Consider the following 20,947-nt stretch of genomic DNA (forward strand, 5'->3'; position numbering starts at 1 on the left):
AGTATCATATCTATAGTCCTAGCAATCTAAATAGACAGTATCATATCTATAGTCCTAGCAATCTAAATAGACAGTATCATATCTACAGTCCTAGCAATCTAAATAGACAGTATCATATCTATAGTCCTAGCAATCTATTTATCATATCTATAGTCCTAGTGATCTAAATAGACAGTATCACATCTATAGTCCTAGCAATCTATTTATCATATCTATAGTCCTAGCAATCTAAATAGACAGTATCATATCTACAGTCCTAGCAATCTAAATAGACAGTATCATATCTATAGTCCTAGCAATCTAAATAGACAGTATCATATCTATAGTCCTAGTGATATAAATAGACAGTATCATATCTATAGTCCTAGCAATCTAAATAGACAGTATCATATCTATAGTCCTAGTGATATAAATAGACAGTATCATATCTATAGTCCTAGCAATCTATTTATCATATCTATAGTCCTAGTGATCTAAATAGACAGTATCATATCTATAGTCCTAGCAATCTAAATAGACAGTATCATATCTACAGTCCTAGCAATCTAAATAGACAGTATCATATCTATAGTCCTAGCAATCTATTTATCATATCTATAGTCCTAGTGATCTAAATAGACAGTATCATATCTATAGTCCTAGCAATCTATTTATCATATCTATAGTCCTAGCAATCTAAATAGACAGTATCACATCTATAGTCCTAGCAATCTAAATAGACAGTATCACATCTATAGTCCTAGCAATCTATTTATCATATCTATAGTCCTAGCAATCTAAATAGACAGTATCATATCTATAGTCCTAGCAATCTAAATAGACAGTATCATATCTATAGTCCTAGCAATCTAAATAGACAGTATCATATCTACAGTCCTAGCAATCTAAATAGACAGTATCATATCTATAGTCCTAGCAATCTAAATAGACAGTATCATATCTATAGTCCTAGCAATCTAAATAGACAGTATCATATCTATAGTCCTAGCAATCTAAATAGACAGTATCATATCTATAGTCCTAGCAATCTAAATAGACAGTATCATATCTACAGTCCTAGCAATCTAAATAGACAGTATCATATCTATAGTCCTAGCAATCTAAATAGACAGTATCATATCTATAGTCCTAGCAATCTAAATAGACAGTATCATATCTATAGTCCTAGCAATCTATTTATCATATCTATAGTCCTAGTGATCTAAATAGACAGTATCACATCTATAGTCCTAGCAATCTATTTATCATATCTATAGTCCTAGCAATCTAAATAGACAGTATCATATCTATAGTCCTAGCAATCTAAATAGACAGTATCATATCTGTAGTGCTAGCAATCTAAATAGACAGTATCATATCTATAGTCCTAGCAATCTAAATAGACAGTATCATATCTATAGTCCTAGCAAACTTTCCTTCCTGCCTCCACACAGACGTAACTCACAGTAGTACATACAGGTCACAGTAGTACATACAGGTCACAGTAGTACGTACAGGTCACAGTAGTACATACAGGTCACAGTAGTACTTACAGGTCACAGTAGTACATACAGGTCACAGTAGTACATACAGGTCACAGTAGTACATACAGGTCAGCCTTCCATTTACCAGGTAGTTAGAATTTACGATATTCCTGGGTTTTTTTTCACTAGTATTCTGTGAATTAAATCCTCTTCAGAATCTATATAAATCATTTTTTGAGGATGAGAGAGATGGCTATAATCTGGAAAATTTGGAAATGGCTCCGTCTGTTTCCCATAAACATGCATCGTTAACTTCCATTGATTGGAAGTAAAAAGTTTAACTTTATGTGTTTGATGAGATCCAGAAAGTAGTAATTTACTCAGTTGCCATATTCACATCATGGAAAGTATTTAAAACTATAAATCATGTGATCAGGAGATATTTGAAGATTTGAGGAGAGGCTGGATGTGTTCCTGATACAAGGGAAGCAACTCTGACTGGAGGAAGATGTCCTCAACATGTCTTGGACATGAACACTCCATAACTTTGAAGTCTTTAAATCTGTAAGAGACAAAAAAATTATTTGTCTGCAATAATTGGGACATAATTCACAAAACTACTTGCATATCAAGCTACTCATCAAAATCTAATCTATCTAAAATTAAAATTTTGCTTAGATTTTGAATGAACAATATCAATTTTGAAAATGATCTATTAATTAATGCAATGTCTTCTTCAATCCCTTGAAGATCCCCACCCCTGTATCAACATCACCAATTTCCCTTGGTGACCCCCTGTTTGAAAATGATGTTACCACTTTTCCTCACCCCTCTCCTCCTTATACAAACAACATTACTTTATACTTTTCCTTCAACAGACACCTGGAATAACCATAACCTCTCCCCTTAGTTACCTCCCTGTATAAATAACCTCACCCTCTCCCCTTAGTTACCTCCCTGTATAAATAACCTCACCCTCTCCCCTCAGTGATCTCCCTGTATAAATAACCTCACCCTCTCCCCTTAGTTACCTCCCTGTATAAATAACCTCACCCTCTCCCCTTAGTTACCTCCCTGTATAAATAACCTCACCCTCTCCCCTCAGTGATCTCCCTGTATAAATAAACTCACCCTCTCCCCTTAGTTACCTCCCTGTATAAATAACCTCACCCTCTTCCCTCAGTTATCTCCCTGTATAAATAACCCCACCCTTTCTCCTCAGTTATCTCCCTGTATAAATAACCTCACCCTCTCCCCTCAGTTATCTCCCTGTATAAATAACCTCACCCAGTTACCTCCCTGTATAAATAACCTCACCCTCTCCCCTCAGTTATCTCCCTGTATAAATAACCTCACCCAGTTACCTCCCTGTATAAATAACCTCACCCTCTCCCCTCAGTGATCTCCCTGTATAAATAACCTCACCCTCTACCCTCAGTGATCTCCCTGTATAAATAACCTCACCCTCTCCCCTCAGTGATCTCCCTGTATAAATAACCTCACCCTCTCCCCTCAGTGATCTCCCTGTATAAATAACCTCACCCTCTCCCCTCAGTGATCTCCCTGTATAAATAACCTCACCCTCTACCCTCAGTTACCTCCCTGTATAAATAACCTCACCCTCTCCCCTCAGTGATCTCCCTGTATATAGATAACCTCACCCTCTTCCCTCAGTGATCTCCCTGTATATAGATAACCTCACCCTCTCCCTGTATATAAATAACCTCACCCTCTCCCCTCAGTGATCTCCCTGTATATAGATAACCTCACCCTCTCCCCTCACTTATCTCCCTGTATAAATAACCTCACCCTCTCCCCTCAGTTACCTCCCTGTATAAACAAGAGGTACTGTGAGCAATGCTCACTAAGAATACCCCCCGCTTACCCCAATCTCCCAAAGGGTGTAGGTAATAGGTAAAACTTCAGCATTATGATCCAAAAGGTATCTAGGAACACAGCATCTCCATGCGATGAAAAAAGCCATTAAAGAATTTAAATGGAAACCATATTGCTACTTCGATGTCCAGTGTGCATGACCTTTGACCTTTTGATCCCAAAATTGATAGGGAACATCTTCATCCCATGGGTAGTCCATATGTATGATATGGTGACTGTAGGTGGAAAGGATAACGCTTTAGAGCCTGGAAACCATATTGCTACTTCGATGTCCAGTGCGCTTGACCTTTGACCTTTTGACCCCAAAATCGATAGGGAACATTTTCATCCCATGGGTAGTCCATATGTATGATATGGTGACTGTAGGTGGAAAGGATAACCCTTTAGAGCCCGGAAACCATATTACTACTTCGATGTCCAGTGCGCTTGACCTTTGACCTTTTGACCCCAAAATCAATAGGGAACATCTTCATCCCATGGGTAGTCCATATGTATGATATGGTAACTGTAGGTGGAAAGGATAACACTTTAGAGCCCGGAAACCATACTACTACTTCGATGTCCAGTGCACTTGACCTTTGACCTTTTGACCCCAAAATCGATAGGGAACATCTTCATCCCATGGGTAGTCCATATATATGATATGGTGACGGTAGGTGGAAAGGATAATGCTTTAGAGTCCGGAAACCATTGCGTCTACAGACGGACGGACGGACGTACAGACAGACGGACAACCCGATTCCAGTATACCCCCCCCCCCACAACTTGTTGCGGGGGTATAATAACCTCACCCTCTCCCCTCAGTTATCTCCCTGTATAAATAACCTCACCCTCTACCCTCAGTTATCTCCCTGTATAAATAACCTCACCCTCTACCCTCAGTTATCTCCCTGTATAAATAACCTCACCCTCTCCCCTCAGTTACCTCCCTGTATAAATAACCTCACCCTCTCCCCTCAGTGATCTCCCTGTATAAATAACCTCACCCTCTCCCCTCAGTTATCCCCTGATGGACAACAGACATCATTCTCTCTTTACACTTCTTCCCGCGACTGTCAACATCCACATTGCTGCTTCTCTGTAACTTTATGTACTCCTAGAAAAACATGGCACATCATTATCCAAACAAAATTACAAATACATGGTTCACATTTCTTAAAGGGACTAATATCCCCAGCCAGGGCAATCAAAACTGGGACATTTGGAACACATTCTCGGAAACATCTACAATCCCTGCATTATACTGATATGATCAGACTACAATTCTAATTTCTGTGACCTTGACCTGTCATTATGCCCTTGTGATAGATGTTCAAATTCATGATAACTTAAAAGCAAACTTTGGATCAAGTATGACTGTATAAAGTTTCTCTATTGCAAATATTTGACCTGGACAAAGTTTTTTAGTTTCTCCTCAGTATCCTTGAGATTGTCATAATAACCTCCATTCCAGAATTTTTCACTCATAGAGATATTCACCAGCTTTAAGTAGAGTGCCTAAAAGTTTGACCTTGGCATGACATCCAGGGACATAGAAGAGAGGGATCTATATCATGCCAAAGCCTACCATGACACGGGACCTCCGGTTTTCACATCATATCCAAAAGACCTGTGACTTTTACTTGCAATGTGAAGAAATATCACTACTTAGGTTAAACATCTTTGGTCTTATTGAGCACAGAAATCAAGATTCCAACCTGAGACCTCCCATATCCAAGACCTCCTGAATCCCCAACCCCAGACCTCCTCAATCCAACCCCAGTACTCCTCAATCCAACCCCAGACCTCCTCAATCCAATCCCAGACCTTCTCAATCCAACCCCAGACCTTCTCAATCCAACCCCAGACTTCAATCCCAAACCCCAGACCTCCTCAATCCCCAACCCCATACCTCCTCAATCCCCAACCCCAGACCTCCTCAATCCCCAACCCCAGGCCTCTTCAATACAACCCCAGACCTCCTCAATACAACCCCAGACCTCCTCAATACAACCCCTGACTTCAATCCCAAACCCCAGACCTCCTCAATACAACACCAGACCTCCTCAATACAACCCCAGGCCTCTTCAATACAACCCCAGGCCTCCTCAATACAACCCCAGACCTCCTCAATACAACCCCAGACCTCCTCAATCCCCAACCCCAGACCTCCTCAATACAACCCCAGACCTCCTCAATACAACCCCAGACCTCCTCAATACAACCCCAGACCTCCTCAATCCCCAACCCCAGACCTCCTCAATACAACCCCAGACCTCCTCAATCCAACCCCAGACTTCAATCCCCAACCCTAGACCTCCTGAATCCAACCTCAGACCTCCTCAACCCCAGACCTCCTCAATCCAACCAAATGTAAAGAGTGCTATAAAGGTGATAGAAAACTACTAATCGTGTGTTCAGGTAAGTCAGTTTATATGTATACAACATAAAACAATGAATGTATAATAAAAGTATAAATTTTATGCACAGGAAACAAGAGTATAATTGATTAAAAGTGCTTGTTTTTAAAAATTAGCGCTTCCTGGCTTGTCTCCCTTTGCTGATATAATTTTTATGCACAGAGAGTAAAAATACAACTGATTAAAAGAGGAAACAGATTTAGAGCTTCCCGGCTTATCTCCCTTTACTGATGACATTCATATCACACAAGTTGGTGTAGACCAGTCAAACTTCTGTTACAGCAATTGAAGTAAATTGTCTTAGTGTTCCTCAATGTACTGTAAGGACACAGAAATAGGTGCGTTTTCTGTTTTCTTCCAGGTGAATACCTGTGTCCTGAGAACTATGTTTCTAATTAACTGTATTGCTTTCAATGTGTAATCATCAGAGACATTTGTGTACCTGTGTACAGTATAAATATTACAACACTAAATCAGCTGTACGATAAAAATCGGCATAAATATATTGCTGATTTAGGCACATGTATTAGTGTTGAATTTGAGTGAATATGCGACTTAAAGCACTTTAGTATCAGGTGTGTTTCATTAAGACCGCAGAACATTAATCGACAAAAAATGAAATATACAGCATCCATGATTTTCATTTGTTACAGTAAGATAAATCTGACATTGAGTCAGTACAGACAATTATTGATTTACTAGCTCTATCACTGTACGGGTGGGAACATATTTTTCAGCATGGACAATTTTGAATTTTAAAAAAAACATGGGATTGAAATTATAGTTTTTGAAGTCAATTTCAATCCACTTATTTGTTACAAAAATAATATACAATAGGTTCAAACAACTAAATTGATAATTGAGGCTCCTTCTGCTACTTCAGAGACATGCTTTCCGCAGCTGGTGGCTGTGACCTTGCAACCACTACGCGTGTGAAGACCGCTTGGAAGAAGTTCAGGGAGCTGCTACCAGTCCTGACATCACACCACCTGTTGTATAAGACCCGTGGTTGAGTGTATAACACCTGTGTACGGAGCGCTATGCTCCATGCCAGTGAGACCTGGGCACTGACCAAGCCAAATCTTCATCGCCTACTACACAATGACAGGGCCATGATAAGACAGATCTGTAACATCAAGCCTGAAGATATGGTAGGTTCAACTGAATTGCTGGGGCGGCTTGGCATCAATGACCTCGACCTCATCTTAAGGGAAAGGAGACTCCGCTGGTATGGCCACGTTGTCAGATCCAGCAGTGCAGTCAAATGCGCTTTAAACATACAAGTTCCTGGGAGACGTAGAGTTGGTCGAACAATGCTATCATGGAGAGAGCTAATGGAGAAAGATCGTAGAGAATGGAAGCTCTCCACTGCCGACCCTCAAGACCAGAAAGAATGGAGATATGAGGTGAGATCTGCCATGTGTGCAGCTAGCCAGATACCTGGAAGGGGGCCCACTAGTGTGGACAATACCCGTAATCCTGCACGGAAATAAAAAGGAACCGACAACAAATTGGTAACAATTGATATAAAGCATATGCATATTATCTATGAAAAGTTGATGCACACAAAATATATGATACTGATCTTTTCAAAAATCTCTTGTGGATTTTTTTTTGGGAGGGGGAGGGGGGGGGGGGGCAAAGTGACAATCATTTTTACAAGAGTTATATGATATCCATATATATGTCTTAAAACTTTATAGTACATGTACAAGTATTCCATGATCATCAATGCATTTTAGAAGGTATCACATGTTAACCCATTATTTCGGTTATGACACATGCAGCTACAAATAGGATAGAAATCAACTTCAAAAACTACAATTTCAATCCAATGTTTTCACGGTCGTCCATGCTGAATCATACCTGTCGTTTACCTTTGTGACGTCAGACATTTTGACTGCAGCAGACGACGCTGTAATGTTCTGTGATCTTAAGAATTTCTCTGTCACATCGATATTTATATCCTGTGGTTCTTAAGAAAATAAAAAACACAAGTCTTTTACATTATCTACTTTATTACTGGTATGTAAAATACTGGTCATCCAAGCTAATTAATGAGTTATCATTTCATTGTGGCAGCCAAGAAAGCTAATTTGTCCTAATAATAAGAATCATTCATACTACCCAGTTCTAACTATCTTAACAACCATCTTAAAGACGTCAAAGCTGAATCCTCACCAACAATTCTGCTTATTTTACAAATCTACACATCAAGTTTACAGTCTACAATTAAAGTGTATCATTAAGGGAGTCAGCAAGATTTCAGTTCCCCGAGAGCAAGCCTATTTTTTTTAGGCAAAGCCGAGGGAAATAGCTTGCTTTCAAGGAAATAGAATCTTGCTAAATCCCTCGATGATATACATCAACTGTAAGTTTATTTTACCGATACAAACAATAAAACCAGAATAAAACTTGAAATTAGTACGTTTAAAACCGGGAGCCACGATTGTTGTCAATTTGCTGCCATGTTCTATGAATGAGTGCACTCGAATTGTGATTATACTAAGTTTTCTACTTTAACATTAGCTGAGTATACATGTACTAGAATTATGATTATACTAAGTTTTTTACTTGGACATTAGCTGAGTGTACTTTAATTGTGATAATACTGAGGTTTCTACTTCTACATTAGCTGAGTGTATTTGAAATAGGTCAACACTATGGCACATCCGACCCACTCAGACTAGTAAAAGCTTGGTCCGGTCTAGTTTATATTGGGTCAAGGTAGTCATGTCAAAATATCACATGTTTAACTATAAAAGTATATATCAATGATTTATAAGATAACATTCATTTCACTGTGACTCTTAAATCTACAGTACTTATTGTGTTTCGTTTTCGATAGATTTCAATGTTCTCTCCAGAGTTATCCTTCCTGTCATGCTCTCTAATGTAAAGCGTGCTCTGGTGGCACACTGAAAGTCATTTTCTTGATGACAACTGCTGTGCAGTACATATTTGAGTGTAAAACAAAATTAAGAAAACTATAAAACTAAGCATGGATTTGATATCGGCTTTCTGACTGAATATATGATGAAATTGATAGATAATATACTGGTATGTTAGTTTTAACATCTCTACCAGTTTACACCGATTTTTTATGTTGATTTGTTTACACTGACAGTATCACTATTCTACTGTGGTTTTTTGGGCGGAGGCAAAAGCGGAGTTATAAAGGGTTCCCTCAAAGAAATCAAAAGACAGAACGTGCTTTAATGCAGGATCACAGTGAAAACTAGCGTTATGCTAATTTGTGTAATCCTGGATAAACAAAGGACAATATCAAACAAACGAAAAAGAATATGTACAACAATCAGAATGAATATAGCACAATTCATTTTACTGAGATAAACCTGTTATATTCAGAAAATCATCTCATATTTCATTCTCTGAAGATACTTGCATTCTCATCCTTCTGATGAAAATAGTTTCATAATAATTAATATATACAGAGCATGTTATTCCTCACACTGAGATAGTGAGAAAAGAAGAAATGTAACTGAGGTCAGGTGGTCAGGTCTCGTATAATTTTACTACTGGTCCGTCTGGTCTAGCTAGTGTTGATCCCTGTAATGTTGAGTTTTTTACCTTGACATTAGCTGAGTGTCCTTGAATAACAATGAAGATGACCTTCCCAATAAAGACAAGACAGCCCTGTAAGGACAGACTGGTCACCCACTTCTGAATGGTCTGGACGTAGCGAGCTCTGGACCGCATATGGTCCAGCACAAGAACTGCCGTAACTGACCCAGCTCTGAACTTGTCTGTTGGTGTGTCTGTTTGCTGACCTCCGAACTTCTCAGATTTCTTGACCTCAGCTGCAACCATGGACACATTAGATCAAGATTTGAGGAACAAAATTCAAATAGCTGCTCTTAACAATATGTAAGGGATATATGAATTTTTTAAGTATTTTTTTTCAAAGGATATTTACACACAACGTAAAGAATATTCATAAAACGTGTTGATCTCCTGTGTACTTTCTATTCCCTCAACATAGTTGCCAACTCACCTGATTTTGTCAGGTTACACCCGATTTTGTCAGGTTACACCCGACCTGATTTTACACCCGATTTTGTCAGGTTACACTTGATTTTCTCGGGTTACACCCGATTTTGTCAGGTTACACCCAATTTTCTCGGGTTACATCCGATTTTGTCAGGTTACACCCAATTTTGTCGGGTTACACCCAATTTTTTTTTATCGGTAACTGATTATTTTTTATGACCCAGCAGGTCATACCTTTCACCTGATTTCCAGGTTTGGTTTTGTAAATTAGATCATGCATGTAATTTCCAGTTTGCAACACAAGCTTGGATCTACGTAAACAATGCTGATGGCAAAGTGCAATACAGATAAGTTATCAAAGCAGACGTTAACAATTATCTGCAAGTTGTTTTGTCAAATAAGGGTTTGAAGTCATTATGTAAACTGGCATCCACCAGGAAGAGATCCTTATCAGGGCCAGTAGACACACCACCAACAACAAAATGATACTTATAAATGTACTCTACCCACAAATCTGAAAAAACAACTTTTTATGGATACAAAATGTTACTGAGGACAGCATGAAGCTTGTTGTCCATTGTGTAACTCTCACTTGTCTTTTGGGTCTGGAACTAAAAATGCCGAAACACAAAATCATGTAAAAAGGTTAGCACAAAAGTCATGTAATCAGTCGTCATTTCAGCCATCATCTTCAGATGTTAAAAATTGTAAAGAAAATACACGCTGAATTCAGATCTGAACTAAACAACGAAACCTATAAATGTCCTCTAATCATGTATATTTAATCAATCTGTGTCTTGTTTTGAATATTGTCCATCTCCATCAGTCTTGAAAAATTCAAAATGTGCACTATCAGTTACAATGCCTCTCTACCATAAAATAGTATACAATGCACACATTTCTGTTGTAAATACGTTTGAAATTTTAACACTTCTAACACATATAATCCTAGTAAATATGTTGTGAATGCTTTTACGCATTTTGACCAGATTTTTTGCTTTTCAAAGAGGAACATGACCCTCTTTTTACATGTTGGAGGTTGGTAATTATGCCCCTCATCAACATTCAAGGACATCCCTGACCAACATTCAGAAAACCTCCTCACTAACATTCAGCATCATCTCTCACCAACATTCAGGGTAATGTCTCATCAACGTTAAAACATAAACTCCAACCTTCAAAAGGAGCTATGTCAGTAACACAGAGACTAGTTCCCATAACCTTCAACAGGAGCTAGCTATGTCAGTAACACAGAAACTAGTTCTCATAACCTTCAACAGGAGTTAGCTATGTCAGTAACACAGAGACTAGTTCTCACAACCTTCAACAGGAACTATGTCAGTAACACAGAGACTAGTTCCCATAACCTTCAACAGGAGCTAGCTATGTCAGTAACACAGAGACTAGTTCCCAAAACCTTACACAGGAGCTAGCTATGTCAGTAACACAGAGACTAGTTCTCATAACCTTAAACAGGAGCTATGTCAGTAACACAGAGACTAGTTCTCATAACCTTAACCAGGAGCTATGTCAGTAACACAGAGACTAGTTCTCATAACCTTCAACAGGAGCTATGTCAGTAACACAGAGACTAGTTCTCACAACCTTCAACAGGAGCTAGCTATGTCAGTAACACAGAGACTAGTTCTCATAACCTTCAACAGGAGCTATGTCAGTAACACAGAGACTAGTTCCCACAACCTTCAACAGGAGCTATGTCAGTAACACAGAGACTAGTTCTCATAACCTTAAACAGGAGCTATGTCAGTAACACAGAGACTAGTTCTCATAACCTTCAACAGGAGCTATGTCAGTAACACAGAGACTAGTTCCCATAACCTTCAACAGCAGCTATGTCAGTAACACAGAGACTAGTTCCCATAACCTTCAACAGGAGCTAGCTATGTCAGTAACACAGAGACTAGTTCTCATAACCTTAAACAGGAGCTATGTCAGTAACACAGACTAGTTCTCATAACCTTAACCAGGAGCTATGTCAGTAACACAGAGACTAGTTCTCATAACCTTAAACAGGAGCTAGCTATGTCAGTAACACAGAGACTAGTTCCTATAACCTTCAACAGGAACTATGTCAGTAACACAGAGACTAGTTCTCACAACCTTCAACAGGAGCTATGTCAGTAACACAGAGACTAGTTCCCATAACCTTCAACAGGAACTATGTCAGTAACACAGAGACTAGTTCTCATAACCTTCAACAGGAGCTATGTCAGTAACACAGAGACTAGTTCCCAAGACCTTCAACAGGAGCTATGTCAGTAACACAGAGACTAGTTCCCATAACCTTCAACAGGAACTATGTCAGTAACACAGAGACTAGTTCTCATAACCTTCAACAGGAGCTATGTCAGTAACACAGAGACTAGTTCCCAAGACCTTCAACAGGAGCTATGTCAGTAACACAGAGACTAGTTCCCATAACCTTCAACAGGAGCTAGCTATGTCAGTAACACAGAGACTAGTTCTCATAACCTTCAACAGGAGCTAGCTATGTCAGTAACACAGAGACTAGTTCCCATAACCTTCAACAGGAGCTATGTCAGTAACACAGAGACTAGTTCTCATAACCTTAAACAGGAGCTATGTCATTAACACAGAGACTAGTTCCCATAACCTTCAACAGGAGCTATGTCAGTAACACAGAGACTAGTTCCCATAACCTTCAACAGGAGCTATGTCAGTAACACAGAGACTAGTTCCCATGACCTTCAACAGGAGCTATGTCAGTAACACAGAGACTAGTTCTCATAACCTTCAACAGGAGCTAGCTATGTCAGTAACACAGAGATACATCCCTCCTTACCTTCAACAGGAGTTTGCTGATTTAAAATCTCTTGAGCATGCGTCAGTAACTCTGAGACCATTGGAGTTCCCTGTAGCTGGGAGCTCAGTTCCGTGAGGAGTGTTACGAGTTCATGAGACAATGACCTGTCCTCGCACTGACAGGAAATGGTGGGTGGTTGCCTTGGATACAAGGAAGAGAACTGCATTCTGACTGTGACTGTTGGCATTAGCTGCCCCTCTTTCTGGAGTTTGACTGTCAGTTCCAGGCTGCCTAATGTGTCTGAAATACAATACAGCCATTTCTGAAAATGTTCTTCAAATTTATAATATAGACATATATATATATTCACAAGAACATTATTAAATCTATAATATAGACATATATATATATATTCACACGAACGTTATTAAATCTATAATATAGACATGTTTATATATTCACAAGAATGTTATTAAATCTATAATATAGACATGTATATATATATTCACAAGAACATTATTTTTGTATAAATTCTCAAAGTTGCTTTGACAAGGAAATAAGGTTGTGATGAATAATTTTGTATACTGGTACATTCACAGAAATGGACAAATTGAACTTTCAGGAAAAAAATCCCAAAAATAAAGTCTCCACAAAACAGAAATGTAAAACAGCAATTCACTCCTTTCTATCAAATCCCCTCGCTCACTCTACACAAAACAGTCACTGCTGGTTCGATTTTCCTTAATCAAACTCATAAAAGACAAAGATGTAAAGTTTTGGAGGAGTTAATGATAATTATTGATAGTTAACAGAAAACAGAGGGACCCATGTGCCACAATGCTAACCTGAGACATCTTGAACCTGCTGTTCTTTAGAAGATTTTAAATAGATTTTTTACCCTCTAATTTGACTTCAAACAAGATGTACTGTGAGCAATGCTCACTAAGAATACCCCCCGCTTACCCCAATCTCCCAAAGGGTGTCGTTAATAGGTATAAATAAACTTCAGTATTATGATCCAAAAGGTATCTAGGAACACAGCATCTCCATGCGATGAAAAAAGCAGTTAAAGAATTTTTAAATGGAAACCATATTGCTACTTCGATGTCCAGTGCGCGTGACTTTTGACCCCAAAATCGATAGGGAACATCTTCATTCCATGAGTAGTCCATATGTAGATATGGTGACAGTAGGTGGAAAGGATAATGCTTTAGAGCCCGGAAACCATTGCGTGTACAGACGGACAGACAGACAAACGGACAACCCGATTCCAGTATACCACCCCCCCCCCCACCCCCCCCCCCCCCACAACAACTTGTTGCGGGGGGTATAATTATGATACCACCCTAGCCCCATGAAATCATCACTTACCTGAACTTGAATTCTCACAACATAAGGATGCTTCGATATCAATATCACTACCAAGGCTTTGGTTTTATGGAGAAGACTTTTTCCAGATATCTTGTAAAATTTTAGCTCCACCCTGACCCCGAAGTCCAATTAGTATATTTAGGTCATATGCAAAGTTTGTAATTTTTCTGACACGATTTTTTATCTCCTTGATATGAAGAGTTCTTGTATGATACCAGATGTAGGTTTAAATTTTATACTGTAGTTTACTATATTTCATATGTCAGCCTGGTTAACTCAATGGTTAGATCACCTAACTAGTAATGCAAGGGTCCCAGGTTTGATCTACGACTGATCCCAAGATTTGTCTCCCTTTCTTGGCTACAATACCTTAGTAATGTCCATATACACTGCATACAACCTTCTGTAATAAAATTCACTTGTAACAACTAGGATTTGTCAAAATTAGCTAACTCTACAAAAACAGACCTTGTTTTATTTATTATTATTATATATATATTTTTTTTTTTGTAGAAACAAATTAGGATACAAATGAATTGTACCAGAAATGTCACCAAATATTAGATATTATTGAGAAACATCAAGTATGACCTTAAGCGATTGTCTCATTATTGAGAAACATCATGTATGACCTTGACCTTAAGTGCTTGTCTCCGGAAAAAATGAGAAAAACCAGAAAAAAAATCCACAAGGAAGGTAAAAAAAAATTCAAGAATCAATGTATAGTCTATAGCGAGTCAATGGTAAATCCTAAGTATAGGTCAAGTTCTTAATATAAATCAAGTTCTAAATAAGTCTAAAGTGATTCAATTGTTAAGTTTTAAACCTAGATATAGGTCAAGTTCTAGATATAAATCAAGTTCTAAACAAATCTAAAGTGATTCAATTGTAAAACCTGAATATAGGTCAAGTTCTAAATATAGGTCAAATTCTAAATATAGGTCAAGTTCATTCAACAAGTTAGCGTGGCTCTTGTAAAGAATCATTTAATATATCCTACATATTCTCAAGTAAAACTTTGTATTTCTATTTTAATCCCATCCTAGCCCCAGGGCCCATGATTTGATCAAATATAAATTTGTACTTCATTGGTATGCTTACATATAAATATGACTAATCATGGCCAGTAGTTCTGAAGAGAAAGATTTTTTGAAAATTTTTAAATACATGTACATGTATATATTTCCCATGTAAAATTTTAATCTCTTATTGTGACCCCATCTTATCTCTTGGGACCATGGTTCATACAAACTTGACTCTGCACTACCAAAGATCAATCATACAAATGTCTAAATTTATACTCCCTACCAGCAATGACACACTCTCCTTCCCGGCAGTAAATAATAAATTTATACTCCTACCAGCAATGACACACTCTCCTTCCCGGCAGTAAATGATAAATTTATATTCCCAACAAGTGATGACACACTCTCCTTCCCAGCGGTAAATAATAAATTTATACTCCCTACCAGCAATGACACACTCTCCTTCCCGGCAGTAAATAATAAATTTATACTCCCTACCAGTGATGACACACTCTCCTTCCCGGCAGTAAATAATAAATTTACATTCCCAACAAGTGATGACACACTCTCCTTCCCTGCAGTAAATAATAAATTTATATTCCCAACAAGTGATGACACATTCTCCTTCCTGGCAGTAAATAATAAATTTATATTCCCTACCAGTGATGACACACTCTCCTTACAGCAGTAAATAATAAATTTATACTCCCTACCAGTGATGACACATTCTCCTTCCCGGCAGTAAATAATAAATTTATACTCCCTACCAGCGATGACACACTTTCCTTCCCGGCAGTAAATAATAGATTTATACTCCCTACCAGTGATGACACATTCTCCTTCCCAGCAGTAAATAATAAATTTATACTCCCTACCAGTGATGACACACTCTCCTTCCCGGCAGTAAATAGACTGAACAACCTCCAGTTCCTCCTGTAGATCTTCTGCCATACTAAGGTTTCAGTGAATAAGGAGAAAGCTTGAAAAAAGAATAACTACTGTAGAATCATCATCGTTCGTGGGGGATTGATGTTCGTGGATTTCGTGGGTCACTCTTACCCACGAATTTACATGTCCTTGAACTTTTTTTTGAAACCAAGTAGAGTTATCTCTCCTAGTAACATCATATCGCTTACCCATGAAATTACGCCCCCACGAACCAGCAAAATTTTGCTTACCCACGAACATTGACCCCCCTGAATTAAAATGCTTCCACAGTATACAAGAGATAAGTACTACTGTGTGTTTCCAGGTTATCTTCAGGTTCAATCCATTTTCAATCCATTTCCAACTTTTGTAAATGATGCGGTTATAGTACGGTATATCATTTTTACAATTTTTTTCCTTCTGCAAGATTAACAATGAACAAGAAATTAAATAAAACCAACGTTACTTACAATAGTTTCTACAAAATACACAGACTGAATACCTGATTCTGTAATCTTGTGAGTTTAGGAATGTTCCAAAACTATCAATGCCTGTTGTATTGTACCATCTGCTTCCTCGTAGTGTAATGAAAAATTTTTGGTCATGTCAGCAACATCTGAAAGAAATGCAAAATATATTGAACATAGTGTCTGACAATGTTTATCCTTATTATTTATGAAGGAAAAAATACCTTCAGAGCATCTCAATGAAGGCATAGCTACACATTAATATAAAACGTCAATGTTTTGCAATACACATATTTATTCTGACATGACATCAAACAACGAAATTAAAATGCTGAAATTGTGAAAAGCAACTGTCCCCACACCCTTATTTTGTAGTCTGTTTAATAATAATAATAATACTTTATTTTAAGAAGATGATCTGATTAGTCCACACACTATTCTTCCCTATGGCCTTCCAATTGATACATTCAAAATTAATATATACACAAATAATCATTTAAAACAGAGTCTCAAAAGCATGAATACAAGATTATGTAACAAGATTCAGTCTACATCATTTATTATTATCAAATATCAGTAACAAACAATCACAAAATCTAATATTCCAGATTGCAATTAATTGACATAAATGAATACGAGAAGAAAAAAAGCATGTTAAAATAGTGGTATGGCAACTGATAATGTATTTCTCTACATCATTTTCAAAAATATGTGGAGACTGAAAAAGTGTCATGTGTTGTGGTAGTTTGTTGCAAAGGTTCGCACTCGACTTTATAGTCCAATCAATGCATTCATCGCTGTGTCAGTCACACAGAGACACACCCCCTACCTTCCACAGGAGCTTGCAATGTCAGTAACATAGATACCGCATAAAAGTCGACTCACATACAAGTGCCCCTTTTTTTTGAAGAATTTTCTAGGCCTTTTCTAAGTTGGACAGACTTTTTTATCAGACTGTCCGTCAACTTAATACCTATTTTCTAGCAAGAGTTGTATTTCTTTGTTGTGTACATGTATTTACTAACCTCATGTCAAATACACTGAATAAGTAAGAAAATAAGTTTTAAAGTATCTTTTTTCCAGTTTTTGTCTTTTTTAGCATGGTGATTGGAACTACACCCAAGGGTCAAAAGTATTTCCGCACTGCTAATTTTCATTATACAATTCATTCCATAATACAACTTCAAAAGCACTGATAAAACTAATTCTGCTACAGCTATCACTATAAAAAAATTCACAAATCATGCATAACCACTTAAATCTGCTATTGCAATTTTTTCTATATATAAAATAATACTTAAAGTAACATTTGTCATGAATCTTTAGTAAATTCTACATATATTCTGAAAATTTCATAATGATAACATTGATAATCAAATTTTGGTGAATTTTTTAAAATATGGAAGTTGTAATGAATATATAGTGAAAATTAGCAGTGCAGAAATACTTTTGACCATTGAGTGTAAAAATGAACCACATAAAACTTTAATATGTGATATTCATGTGATATGTGATGTTGGTGCTCTGTCCAAGCAATCCATCACATAAAGCATGGTCAAATAATTAGATGATCAATTAATAAGTGTAATTTAATTATGACAGATAACAGGTATCAATATCACAGCCTACATCCCTTCATGGTTTGGCAATGACCATACTGAGGTCTGTGATTGTTTAATGTCACACATCTCCTTTACATTACCTGATTACAATTCAAATAAAGAGCAGACATATCCACACTGCAAATTTTATTACGAAGTGAATATTAATGCACTGTTTCCATAAATTGATTAAGTAAAATACAGAACTACTGATGTACATTACAAATAAGACTCATTCTTCATAAAAAAAATTGCATTAAAAATAGGGCCTACTGCATATTGACTTTAACAGGTCCAGTCCAAAGACTATTTCTACCTACGTAGCTACTTATACAGCTACCTAGGTATTTAAACCTACTACAGGTAGCTATTTTTACCTACTTTTTCCTTTACTTGAATTTTGTGGCCAAACGCAGAAACGGCGCAATATGGTGTGTACCAAATTTCTTGATTCACTTACACTCACAATGAATACCATAAAAGTGTTGCACAAAAAAAAAGATTACTTTCTAACCTTTTAAATTTGCATTGACTGCACACAGTTCCATTTTGTAGGAGCTTGGGATCAAAGCTACGTGATAAGAAGTCTAGAATGTCTTACAAATCTGTATTCAAGTTTAAGTTTACCTTCATGCAATTTTACAATAAAGGTTTTTGGGGCAATTTTTCATACATTTCCTCTACATTCTCCACACTCGTAAAGTATTCAAACTTACACTCCGAATTTTGCCGTGCACATGCACAACATGATGCATATTTTTAACGACTGACCTGTTTAAAAGATGCACCTTAATTATTATTTATTTATATTTTTAAATCAGGTAAAAGTAGGTAGAGGTAGCTACTTTAAGTAGGTTTAAATACCTAGGTAGCTATTAATAGCGAGCGAAGCTCGCTCCAATGATTACGCAATTGAGTCACGTGGTTTGCTCTTCATCAGCTGAAAAATGATGGGGACTATCCCATAATGCCTCCGGAAAAATGTCGCCGTCAATGCGGTATACTTCATTGACAACCCCGTAGATAAAACAAATAAATAGTTTGGAAAGTACCACAAATGATTTTAAATTCCAAACAAGTTTTCCCATATCTTCGTACGTTTTGTTGTGAATGATTGATTGGTTTGAAAGAAGAAAAATAACACAGCTAATGATGACGTCACAATGCACTGTTTACATCAAACGCGTTATATTTCCTGCGTTAAATGAAATGCCTAAAGTCGTGTTGTAAGATGCCATGGATCTTTGCTCGTCTCAATGGTCACACCGTATACATATTAGCTACGGAGGTAGAAATAGTCTTTGAATAGGTCCTGTTTAAATAATAATTTCTAATTCTATATATTTTCATTAACAGCTGATTAATAACATCACGATGTTGTCAACACTTAATCAGCTGTTAATTTCATTCAAATGTCACACGTTGTACGAAAAGACGAAAAAATTAAACAGTAGTATGCGTGAATAAGTTGGGCTGACATTAGGCCGCTATATACAGCTGATAACGATTGTATGGCAAATTTTTTAAGCTATTAGTAAATAAAGTCTAGATAGCTAGCGATTTTATGGCAGATACTAAATGGTGTTTAATTTCGGTAAACAAGGTCTAAACAAGCGGTGATTACGTATTACCTCATGATTAATCATTTCAAGATCTACTTCCACTAAAAGTTAGCAGCTTCACGGTAACTGTGTTGTGTACATATCTGATATCACTTGACAGCATATGTCAGAAACCGTAACTGGAAATTCACCAATGTGAAATAAAAATAAAAACAGTCAGAAAAGCAACGGATTTCCGGAGATATGTGATTTTTCAAAGAATTACTTATTACAAAATGGGGAATTATAAAAACAAACAAAAATAATTTTGTAAAATCTAATGAAAAATGATTTAATCGGGAACGATTTCTTTATCTATTGTTTGATGGCACCGGAAAAAACAATCGGAGCATCGCTCGGCCATTTCCGTCAAGTTGAGAAAAGCGGCCCTTGGATGTAATATTTCTTCTTCCATGTGCAATTGAATTTTTCATTTGTATTGCAAGAATTATTTGTATTATATATATTTCATTTGTGGTGTATATTAATCATCTCTTTTGCATCTTTTTTGCATTGTATAATTTTTCATTCATTTAAAAGTACTGAAGAAAAAAATCATTAGCACTGCATATTTTTCATTAGAATTATATATTTTTCATTAGACCTAGTATTGTATAATTTTTTATTACTATAATTTTTTATTAGTATTGTGTAATTTTTCGTAAGTATTGTATAATTTTTCATTAACAGAGTCTAATTTTTCGTAAGTATTGTATAATTTTTCATTAACAGAGTATAATTTTTCGTAAGTATTGTATAATTTTTCATTAACAGAGTATTATTTTTCGTAAGTATTGTATAATTTTTCATTAACAGAGTATAATTTTTCATAAGTATTGTATAATTTTTCATTTCTATTGTTAGTGATCTCACCCATTTTATTCCAATAATTTTAGAGTGTATCTTTGTCAGTTATTTCCGAGAGTTTGTGTGTATTTTGGACTGTACTGTGTATACCAATCAGTTATGTGTCGCCCACTACTCCAGTTCTTCGTGTTATATTTTCTGGAAGTCTTAGCCATTACATGAACCGGTAATTTCATCTGTAATGATAATAGTAGGGATCTATACTATACCACCCCCTTTTTTATTTATTAGGGGATGGTATAGTATATACCGCTACTATTATTTTTACAGACAAAATTACCGGTTCATGTGTAGCTATATCGAAATCTCGGGGGAAATCTTGAAGTAGATGATATTCCACGTTTCTCAGTTGATTTTTCTTCCTTCTGGATCTGCCGCACAATTTCCGTGAAGTCCAGATCTTATAAAGGACAATATCATGTGTAATCATGTTTTTCAAATGAATCCAATGCACCCCTTTTCGACAATACGCGGGGGAATGTTTTACGACATTAATTCTTCTCATTCACAAAAGTCTGTAACTTTAGATTCATA

General features: G+C 36.8%; 1 protein-coding gene across 1 annotated transcript; it reads right to left on the reverse strand.

Annotated features, from left to right (window-relative positions):
• Positions 1–1,626: 1,626 nt before the first annotated feature.
• On the reverse strand, positions 1,627–19,688 carry LOC125672245 (RWD domain-containing protein 3-like). Its single transcript, XM_048908427.2, has 7 exons — positions 19,577–19,688; positions 16,380–16,493; positions 15,826–15,929; positions 12,594–12,854; positions 9,350–9,579; positions 4,346–4,455; positions 1,627–2,025 (listed from the first exon to the last, which is right to left on the reverse strand). The coding sequence occupies exons 3-7, from the start codon at positions 15,899–15,901 to the stop codon at positions 1,896–1,898; spliced, it is 807 nt and encodes a 268-aa protein (XP_048764384.1). The 5' UTR covers positions 15,902–15,929; positions 16,380–16,493; positions 19,577–19,688; the 3' UTR covers positions 1,627–1,895.
• Between the last annotated feature and the right edge of the window lie 1,259 nt (positions 19,689–20,947).

Source organism: Ostrea edulis, chromosome 4, assembly GCF_947568905.1.
Source record: "Ostrea edulis chromosome 4, xbOstEdul1.1, whole genome shotgun sequence".
Lineage (NCBI taxonomy): Eukaryota > Metazoa > Mollusca > Bivalvia > Ostreida > Ostreidae > Ostrea > Ostrea edulis.